Below are 11,456 nucleotides of genomic sequence, written 5' to 3' on the forward strand. Positions count from 1 at the left end.
TCATGAACTCTTCGATAATCATAGTTTCCAACATGTGAATGTTGCTTCGTCTCTTTTGGCGGGTAATGAGCATGAACCATTTTTGAACAGAATTGTCACTGGGGATAAAAAATGGATTCTCTATGGGAATATTAAATGCCAAAAATAATAGCTCAGTCCTAGACAAAAACCACTTCCGATTCCAAAACTTGGACTCCATCCACAGAAAGTGATGCTTTGCATTTGGTGGAACATCAAAGAACTAATCCATGGCAAACTGTCAATGCAGAGATCTACAGTCAGCAACTAGAATGCTTGAATCAAACCCTTCATCAGAAACACTTGTCAATCTGAAAGGTGTTCATGACAATGCATGTTCACATGTGGTACATTTGATACAACATGATTATGGAGTTGGGTTGGGAAGTTCTCCCCCACCCACCAAATTTTCCAGATATGGCACCATCAGATTATCATCCACGGGAACACCATCTTAATGGGAAAACGTACGCAAATGTGGAAGGTGTTAAGGAGGACATCAACATGTTTTTTGCTTCAAAGCCAAGTGATTTTTTAATCATGGCATTAACAACCTGATTGTAAGATGAAAAAGCATTATCGATAAGAATAGAGCCTGTTTCATTTAATAAATGTTTTGTTATATAAGTTGTTCGAGTTTTTTCATCTAAAAAGAAGCGATATTAATTTCTTGACGACCTAATACTATGGATATTACTAAGGCACAATGTAATTTTTAAGGAGATATAAACCTGAAACTCAAACACACTCTCCTATCATATTTTCTCTTTCACAAATTGCAAATAATTCTTTTGAATGTTTGCTATTAAGTCATTTACAACTAATAGAAAGACAAAGTATGTACTGATTGATATTTATTGCTACTGTCTTTTCAATAGAGATTTTGAGTTATTTCATTACATTAGAAATAGTAGAAGTGTAGTTTTCTTCCAGGATCAGATATAAAGTAGTAATTATATCGGTTAATTTTGTAGTGCAAAATAATTCATTTGAAAATATTTTCTATGTTAGAACTGTTATTCAAGATGGGATTTGTAGAGCAACTAGCAGCCATTCTCCAAACTGAACATAACAGAAGTCATGAACATCTGATGAGTGCTCTTCTAGCTTTAGTTTCAGAGCATGAACAAGCACAGGAAGAATGTCACCGGCCAGAACTAGGACTGAAAAATCTTTTAGAAAATCGTTTAAAGTTGTTGGAGGGGAAGGAAGAATTCCAGGAAGAGCTATATTACTGTCAGCAGTTACTTAACCTTTGTTTTAATCAGTCACTAGAACAACCCTTGGAGAGGTAGATTTCTCAAGTTGCTTGGCATTTCATATTTTTCAGTAACTGCATTAATATTTAGTTATCTTTATCAAATTGTATGCTATACTTAACTTCGAGTAACAACTTTTTATCTATTATGTACATTTTGTGAATACTGAGGCAGAAGACTAATGTATTAAGTTGTTCCATTGATAGTGTAGAAATAAACTAAATCTATGTTCTAACAAATACTGATACTTTATTGGTTAATTTCAAAAACATAATGACACGTCTTGATGAAAATGAATTAGTTTTAGGTTAATAACAACAACAATTACTCAAAGCAAAAGGATAGTGGTACTGCCAATACCTCATTACATAATAGTTAAGGTCTCACTACTGTTTACATACACTACTTTTAATATGAAGATTGTTGGCACCTCTAATGTAAAAAAACAAACAAAAACAAACATGTGACTATCAACACACAAACTAAAAACTGATATCTAAAGCAATTTCATATTAGATTTTTTCTGAGATTCTTATAAAACAAAGAAGTTTAGACCATTTCTTTACATGTGAAATAAATCTGGTGTACTTGGAAATTGCAACAAGATTCCACAAACCTACAAAAAGTTAATTTTGAGAAATGCTCATATAATAATAAACCTGAGATAACATTTAATTTTTAATTATTCTCTTAAAAACAGATATTTAGATCTCAATTCATTAAGGAATTTCTTTCCATAGCACAAGCTCATATATAGAAGCCCCTCTACTAACTTTTCAAAGAAGTAATGCAGATTTTGTTTTAAAAGTCTTAGATGCCTTTTCAATATCTGTTCATACTGATCTTTTGAAGTACTTAATTGTTGGTTATAGTAATTTTTATATTAGAAACATCTTCCAATGGAGGAAGAGCTTAATTTTCATAACTTTTTGACTGTACTTATCAGTAACACAGCTGTTTCATCAAAACAACACTGATAGTATAACTCAAGAAAGAAAAAAAGTCCAATTCAAGCAAAAACTAATTAACATCTATTTCATTCATCTGACACTAAATATAATAAGTAGAGTCAATTGAATCCTACAAGGCTAAGCAAGCAAAATTTTGACCATGTTAACAAACACTTGTGTCATTATTGGGCTACCGGCTTGCTGAGTTTGAACCAGATAGTATTTCTTCGTGCTCTTCACCAGAGTCTTCATCACTACCATGTTCTGATGGAGCTGGAGTTGAAGCCCTTGAGCTGAGAGGAGACGGTGGCTCCGACATTGGTCTTGGATAACGAAGTTGAAGTTTGCCATTCTGGTAGATAAAGATTTTTTTGTTAAGTGGTGACTAAAAATTATCCTCCAAAAAACTATATGTAGAATATTAATAAAGGAAATAGCTTTTAAAAATGTAAATTAACAGTACAATAGTTTTGATGAGTTAATAAGAAAAACTTGTAAGGCAAGAAAATGTTTATTTTAATGAAAATTAGATGGATGCATAAGAAAGAAAACTTAAAGCTACTTTAAACCTATTTCAGTTGAATTGTATATAGACACACACACATACGCATAACTAAAACCCTTTGATTCTATTAGAACAACTACATGACACCCATTACTTTATACTTCAAGTAATAAAGGAAAATTAAAAATGATGACCTGCACAAAACTGACTCATTTTTAAAATACTAACCATAGATTCTTCATCCAAGATCTCTGGGTGAGTAATATGCAGAGCCATTTGTCTACCTTTCCTATAATACTAATAAAGAAACAATTAGAAATGAGTAAAGAATTTATATGAACTTATAATTAACAGGGAAGAGAACATTGAAAAAAGAATCATAAATTTCGTACAAAAACTGACTTTATAACTCATCTACCTGTACACACAGTTACAATTTGTAACAAATATTCTTTACTGTGAAAAATAAAAGACTGACTAGGAAACAAAACTGGATGTGGAAAAAAATCTAGCTCTAAGAGTATGAATAAAACTTCACAAAAAAATTATGCAACTACACATAGTATTCTAAGAATTTTGTACACGAAAAACATACTAATGAGATATTTAACCAAATGGGTGTGGAGTCATTCCATCGGACCAACCCTGTATTGGAAGGGAAATGTTGAATATAATTTTGACTTTACTATTTGTGCCTACACAAAATATGGCAAGCTTTTAGTAGAATATACAAATATTTTGTACACAAAATCAGATATGTCACAAAAGTATTTGTACTAAAGATAAATGTTGATTAAGGGTGTCAAGCTGATTAAGACACTGAGAAGTTGAGGTGTAAGGTGATGTTCATGTTAAGAATAAAAATACATTTGCCCATCATATACAGGTTGCATTTGCATAACTTATAGAACCCCTGAATGTATATTTAGTTTTTTCAGTATCCCTGTACACTAAATCTAGTATTTACTCTCCTGTTGCTAAACAAGCAATGAAGGGTAATATCAACAGTTGATAACTCTGACATCAACTACATAATACCATGTTGAATGGAACTCTATAAAAGCACTTTGACCCCACCCATGCACATAGGGTTAATGTTGACTCCAAGCCAAAGAATTAACAATTTCACAAAAGTCACTTACTACACCCAAGTTCCGCCAGTCTAAAAGATCACTCAGTCTTTCTGTTCGGTTACGTTGGATAATACGTTGCCGTCGAGACAAGCAAGTAAAGTCAAACAAGTACTAGACATAAAATTAAATAGAAAATGTAAACAACAAAATAAAATTACAATATTTGATGTGATACATGCAATTTAGAAATACATTTACAACATATTATAAAGTACAAATACATATTCTCACATAAACCCCGACACATTTTAGTTCTTAAGAACTATGTTTCTTAAATAATGGCTGGAGACGGCTTAAATGGGTAATGAAGAAAAACTTTAATATAAGTTTAACATGACAGCAAATGTACAACGTTTCGACAAGGTTTTGTCATCATCAGGTATTTGAATATGTTTCTTAAAGCAATAACATGAGAATAATACTTTCATATTTGCTATCTTTCTTAACTCAGTCTAGACTGGTGCAGATTCAACTTTCCTGTCAGATGTTAACTTCCCTATAGTGGATTAACTCATTGACTGTAACAAATATTATATTTCCTATGGTTTTTGTAAACTGATTCACATTCAACTTTCCTATCTGTGTAAACTACTACTAGGCATGGTTCCTGTAGTTGTCTTCTGACCTTTTAAGACCAATCCTTATAAGATTTAAAAACCTATTTTTACATTAAATTGATCAAAAAATAATGAAAATATTAATAATAAAGAACTGTTCAAATACCCTCCAAGTTATTTATTCAACATTTATTAATGCATTTACAATGAATACCAATATGTTAAACAATGACATTTGTTCATCTACTAACAATATGTTATGTTACTCTTTTATACGTATGTCTTTTTGGCCCATGATTGAGTTAAGACTTTTTAAGACCTTCAGCAACATATTTAAAGCTTTTCAAAACCTTAAAAACACAAAAACTGATTTCACACTTAAAATCTCCACAAGTATCCTACTAGGTTGCTACCTAGATTAACCTTCCCGATATTGTGTTTGTTAAACATTACAATTTCTACTATTTTTACTAAGTTCTTATGGACTGGTGCAGGTTCAACTTTCCTATATGTGTCAACTACTACTAGGTTGCTACAAAGATTAAACTTACTAATATGTGTACTAATTCAGTGTGAACTGCTACACATTTTCTACTACTTGTGTTAAATCATTCAACTCATGAGCCAATTAATTCTAGTTATTATGGGTTTTCATTTTATGACACTAATATATTACAATGGTATGTTGAATTTGCTACATCATTTACTAATCTAGTTTCTTAGTTTTTATCTATGTAGGTAAGCTTGCTTTGATCAGAAGCTATTGATAAGTCAACTTTCAGTTTAAAGATAAGTGCCATTTTTTGCTTACCCAATTATAATGTACTTTTGCCCTAGATATCCTCATATTATTGTTGCACTATAATGTCATAATTATTTGAAACTTGTAAAAATAGTACTGCTTCTATTGACTTGCATAACTTAAAGACCCTGTTGTTTTGTACAACGACAAAAAGGAAGCAACAAACTGCTCTGATGGATTTATTCAGAATATTTTAATCATGAGAACTTGTTAATCTAAAGAATAGATTTTGTATTTGAGTACAAACAAGTAAATATGTTTAACAATTTTCTAAACCATTATGTTCCACTAGGTTTATGTATCATCATCAGGCACAAGCTACAAAACACCAATGGTGAAATGTTAAGCATGTTTGACCCTCAAACAATGTATCTAAGTTACAAGTATCATTTTGTTACATTACTTTTATGGTGCTCAAACTGTGGGGTGTGCAAAAAGAGTTGGTATGGTAGACACAGGAACATATAATTTTTAATGTGAAAGGTCAAATTTTAAAACTACTCTAGAAATATTAATACCATTAAGTAACATAGAAACAACAATTAACATGGGAAAAATAACATGTACAGTACACACAAATAGGTTAGAGTGGGGAGCTGCATCAGCATGTAGGCTACAAAAAGAACAAGTTGAGGATATGAAGTTTTGAGACAGCTATTTGTGGGATAATAGATTTATATCTGTACAATTTCTCATCTCTAATAGCGAGACATGACTTCGTACAACATTTCAGGTACAAGTACATTCAAATTGCAAATACATCCAATCAAATGATCGAGTTTATCATAACAACCCCCTTGGGTTTGTTAACATTAGGTTTTAGTTCTTTGGTTCTTAGTGCTTCCAGAATTTCTCTCTTTTTTTAGGGTTTTCTCTATATTTAAGTTTATTTCATGTCGTTTATCAATCATATGTTCATTTACATTTGACTTTTAGTTTTTCATGTTCCTTATACACTGTACCATTGCCATATTTTTCATTATTATATAACTTTGGTTGAAAACTTTTGATGTTAGTCTCTGGTTTAGTTTTTTGTTTTATTTGGTACCATAATCTAATTAATTTTTCACTAATAACACCTACAAATGGTACTGACAAACAAATATATTTCTTCTCTTGCTCTTCTTTGGTGTTTTGGTCAGTTCTCTTGTTCTTGTATGTGTTCATTTCTTGTTGGTTCTTCATTTTCTTGTTATACTTAGAGGGTAATCTTTTTTTTTTTTGTCTTGTAACATTCTCTTATATTTTAAATTTCGTTTTTCACATTTTCATTGTGCTGATATTCTACATCCTTTTAATGTTCCAATTCGTACTTTTTTATCATGAGCAGAAAAACCAGTTTACACAAGTTCCATCATGTGTCTTCTTTTGGTGAATTTTCAAACTAAATGTTTCGTTTTTCTTTATGCTCACGTTTAGGAAGTTTATACAACCATTTTATTCTATTTTAATTGCATATATTGTGTTTTTATGTTGTTTGTTAATGTGTTTAAAAAACCACATCATTTCCTTTTCTCTTTTAAAGCCACATAATATATAATCAACATATCTCCACCAGAAAAGCAGTGGAAATATAATGTTGATAATACTGGAGATAATGGGCTTCCCATTCCTAGTTATTTTCTTTGTATGTAGAAGATTTGTTTTAAACATAAAAAAATTTAATTCCTAATTCTATTACTTGTTTCATACCTTTTTTGTTTAATGCCATTACACTGACTTCATCCACCAGTATTTGAGTGCACATTGACTCTATATCGGAGCTACATATATTGCTATTATTATTTTTTAATTTGTTTGTTATTTCATAAGTAAAAACAAAATCATGTGGTTTTATTTTAACAAATTGATGTAATATCTGCTGACATAAAAAATGCAATTTAGAACACACATATCTTGAACAGTCCAAAATTTCCCATACAACTTAAATCATAAATGTTGTAAATTTAGCCCAGCTCTTAATATTTGTATGATACTGTTGAGAAGAGGAAGTATGTGAAAAGTTTGTTTTGACAAGTAATAGAAGGGAGAGGTACAGAGGAAACCATCTTCTCCATTTTGAGTTGTTTTCACCACAAACAATCTTTCTTGGGTTAATTGTGTTGAAGTATGCACTGACAGAACAACTGCATTTGTGGGAAACAAAACCAGGTTCACAGCCAAAGTAAGTACTCTTGCTTCAGTTGTAATACTTACATATTGCATCGTACACACAGAAACATTAACTCTAAAGAAATTGCAGCCTGAATTAAACAGTGAAAAGACACTGCGAGTGTTTTGAATTTTGTGAAATTCAGACCTTTCCATTCTTTGTGGAGAAATGAAATCTATGTATGAAAAGCTCTTGCTACACATACTGTTTTTCTCTCAAGAAGGTACACAGCCACATTGTGCTGCTAAAGATGAATTTCATATTCTTTTTGTTAGATTGCAACCTCATACTTACAGCACATTCTATGGATGAAAAGTGGCATCTAGTACTGTGCTTCTTGGCTGATATTTTTGATAAACTCAATGACCTTAACTTGTCACTGCAAGGTAAGAATAGCAATATTTTGCAGCTGAGTGACAAAATGTCTGCTATTCACAAAATCTTGTGCTAAGGAAATACAAACTAGATAATGGAAACTGAAACGTTTCCCTGCCTCAGTGAATTTTTGGAAGAAAATAATTTAAATCGTAGTGTTATTCATGACGTTGTTTTTATTAATCTCTCAAAACCTCACTGTCACCTTACAGATCAATTACAAGAACCAATGGAAAACACAATTGGATCCATAATCATATTTAAGGGCAGCATAGCTTCTCATCTGCCAATGGTAGCTCAAGAAAAGCTCATAGAACTTTGCAGTGATAAAACTTTTCAGCCAGAAACCTAGTTTGCTAGTTAGCAAAGAATACTCTGACTTGTCATGAAAAGTGATGGACATGATTTTGGCTTTCACATCAACATACAAGTCAGCATTTTCTGCTCTGACAGCAGTCAAAACCAAACAGCAATTTCATCTGCTGGTAGAATTGATCTCCAAGTTAATGTATCAACAATTTAGCCAAAATGGACCTCATCTTATACCAAACTCAAGACCATCCTTCACACTAAATTGGTAAGTAAACTGGAACTGTTTGCTGTATGCTATGTAGCATTTTAAGACTTGTTATATTTTTATACGTGGTGTAGTGGTGGTGGTGGGGGGAGTGCATGATGAAATGATTTTTGATCCTCACCACATTGTTTGTTTGGAATTAAGCACAAAGCTACACACTGGGCTATCTGTGCTCTGCCCACCACGGGTATCGAAACTCTGTTTCTAGCGTTGTAAGTCTGCAGACATACCGCTGTGCCACTGGGGGGGCCTCACCACATTGTTAGAGTTCTTGTCACCACTTCTGGTTGTGCTCTTTCTGACAACCATGCATCTTGACAATAGCCTTACAGTGTAGTCTTCACAACAAATGTTCCATTGTAAGGTTGCCTATTCAAAGAAAACCACTCCTTCCTATTAGTTTTCCATAATACATCTAGCGTATAAATACAATAATTTTACCAGCACCCATTTCAATAGTCCAGTTGTACATAAATCCATAGGTACTGCATCTGGCAACTTGATTGGTATGTCTTAATATGGAATAGCATGAATACTTGTTTCATTTTCCACCTGCTTGAGGTATGCAATGGTTGAATGAAATGTCATGGAATCAATATGCGTACAAGTGATTTCTGACACTCTTCCAGATGGAGATCTTTCTAGATTATGTTGCATACTGTTGCCTAGTTTTTACCACTGACTTTTGTGTTTGTGGATTCTTTAGCTGTTACAAGACACCACACTTTGGTTTCTACTGGTACAGATTGTTGAAGGTTTCTCTCTGGATGGATCTGATGCTCCAAGTTGATCCATATTCCTTGGTTATCCAATGCAATTAATTACAAGAGATATTCCATTTTGGAAATTCCAAATCCCCAATCTGAACAGATGTTTATGATCTAAATGTGTGAATATTTTGCTCAGGAAAGGGCTGTTACATACCCTTCCCAAATGTGATAATTTTTGGTGACATAACATTACCTACAAAATGCCATTACACGATGACTTTATACTAGCTAGGGTTATCAGGTGACTGACCTTTTTGCTTATTCAAAATTGTTTTAATATAATGTACTTAATCCTGTACACAATACTATTTTATTTTAAACAGTCTTAAATATTACATTAATGCTAATTATATCAAGAAATCACATTGTCACCAATTATATATTTTCCTCTACTAAATTCTTACATATTGCATATTGTATTCCACTGAAGTATAATTAACTTGAAGACTGTTGCGAGTAGTTTTAAGCCACAAGAAACTAATATTTATTACATACCACAGGCAACCAGAGCAAACTTGTGATTTGAGAATGTTTTTCTTTTTCATTAGTTTAACTCTTCAAACAGACTTAACAAAATAATTGAACAAAGTTGGCATGTCACTACCGGGTTCTGTATATATATCTGACAGAAAAATACACTTCACATGAAAGCTTAGTCTACAATACTAGATAATACTCAGGTTAATGAATAATCAGATTAATACAAATAAATATAATTACCAGAAACTTTAGTATATCTACAAATATTTTTTATCTTTATATAAAAAAACAAAATGACTATCTGCTAATAATGAAAAGGAAATATTAAGGTTAGAAATATTGAGTTTTTTTCACTTGTTCAGTCGCACAAGTAGTTTGGAGCTACTTGCATCAATGACTTTTACTTGTCCTGGGCTACCAGGCAAACGTTAATGTTAGGACTTGTTCTAAACTGCTACTGACCAAACACTTTACTACTTGTGTCAACTATTTTTATGCTGCTATTCAACTTTCTATTATCAAGACTTTAAAGTACCTGAGCTAACTGTTGAACAGATTCTTCTGGGTTCTTAAATCGGCGATCTACAATATATATTCCATACGACATTGGATCAGCCACATGTTCAGCAATGAAGCATCCAAATCCAGATAAATTAGTTGTGACACTAGGGATTCCCATCACGGTGCACTCAGCTATCATAGGAAACCATGGATTAGAGAAATCTTTAATTAAAACATTTAGAGACATTTCCAAAAAGAAAAAAATCTTTAATAACTTCAGGGTTTGTAAACCATCATGATCACAAAATCTGAGGTCTTTTTAAAGACTTTCCAAGGATTCAACTGCTATTTTTCAAGAGATCCCAACAACAGATATTCATGAAAATTTTGAAAACATACTGAGTTCTCTCCCACTATCCATAGAAACAGCTGTGTTGTTGTTGTTTTTTTTCTGAAGAAACTCAGGGTAAAATTTTCTCAACATCCCAATTTTTAAATTTATCTTTGTTTAACCATTTCTTACTGAATACATACTTCCCCATAATGAAAAATGAGACACTATAACATTCAATTCATGAAAACAGGCTTACATCAAACATCACAGATGCAAATACACAAATATATTAACATTTATTGTCATTTTCCTTTACTCACTATTTTGCTTTATACTCAACAATTGCTACATCACAATGATGCTAAAAAATCCTGCTAGCAAAATGATTTTCTGACAGGAAAAGTTTACCAAAAAAATAAATAAATTTGGAAACCACAGGATAGTTGAACAAAGTGCTGCTCTGGCTAAGACAACTAATAAAAGTAAACAAATTTAGTGACTGATTGATCTTATGAAACTTTTCAATAGCTCAATTTTATAAAACTAAAGGACATGTTGTGACAATTTCTTTTTAAATACACTGATATAAGGATTCTTCAAGTGAATTTCTTAAAATCTGTGGGCTTTTTATGGCAAAATTCAAAGGACTAAGTTCTGTGTGAGCCCTGAAATTCAGCAAACTGTTGGATACAGATCTGATTTGTTGTTGGATTACAGTATATTTAATGCACACACATATATTCTTTTATATATCCATTTTAAAATATCAATAGACAGCAGAAATTGTCTTAATTATTCTCCAAAATTTAGATACATGCACAAATATATATATCTTTGAGTACAAGCAAGGTTCAAACTCTTTATTTAAAAAAATCTGTTTTTTACCAATTTTTTCCCTATCTTTTGTTATTTTTCAGTGATTATTCAAATAAAATGTGTGAGGACAGTATGGTGACATGATATATAATTGTTTGTTTGTTTTGAATTTTGCGCAAAGCTACACGAGGGCTATCTGCGCGAGCCGTCCCTAATTTAGCAGTGTA

The 11,456-nt window shown here is 31.9% G+C and overlaps 2 protein-coding genes across 3 annotated transcripts in view; one reads left to right on the forward strand and one right to left on the reverse strand.

The window, feature by feature from the left end:
• Positions 1 to 1,516, forward strand: part of LOC106459641 (hsp70-binding protein 1-like) — an 8,160-nt gene extending 6,644 nt beyond the window's left edge. For both annotated transcript variants that reach the window (XM_013919273.2, XM_013919272.2), the window contains exon 6: positions 1,030 to 1,516. In XM_013919273.2, the coding sequence (XP_013774727.1) occupies positions 1,030 to 1,313 (284 nt within the window). In that variant the 3' untranslated portion in view covers positions 1,314 to 1,516. The remainder of the gene's footprint in view (positions 1 to 1,029) is intronic.
• LOC106459638 (glycogen [starch] synthase) overlaps positions 1,507 to 11,456 on the reverse strand; it is a 45,084-nt gene continuing 35,134 nt past the window's right edge. Inside the window, exons 12-15 of the mRNA XM_013919270.2 lie at positions 10,114 to 10,271; positions 3,875 to 3,976; positions 2,961 to 3,029; positions 1,507 to 2,579 (exon numbers count right to left, since the gene is read on the reverse strand). Of these exons, the coding sequence (XP_013774724.1) occupies positions 2,418 to 2,579; positions 2,961 to 3,029; positions 3,875 to 3,976; positions 10,114 to 10,271 (491 nt within the window). The 3' untranslated portion in view covers positions 1,507 to 2,417. The remainder of the gene's footprint in view (positions 2,580 to 2,960; positions 3,030 to 3,874; positions 3,977 to 10,113; positions 10,272 to 11,456) is intronic.

The sequence above is a fragment of the Limulus polyphemus genome, unplaced genomic scaffold (assembly GCF_000517525.1).
Source record: "Limulus polyphemus unplaced genomic scaffold, Limulus_polyphemus-2.1.2 Scaffold641, whole genome shotgun sequence".
NCBI classification, from domain to species: Eukaryota; Metazoa; Arthropoda; class Merostomata; order Xiphosura; family Limulidae; genus Limulus; species Limulus polyphemus.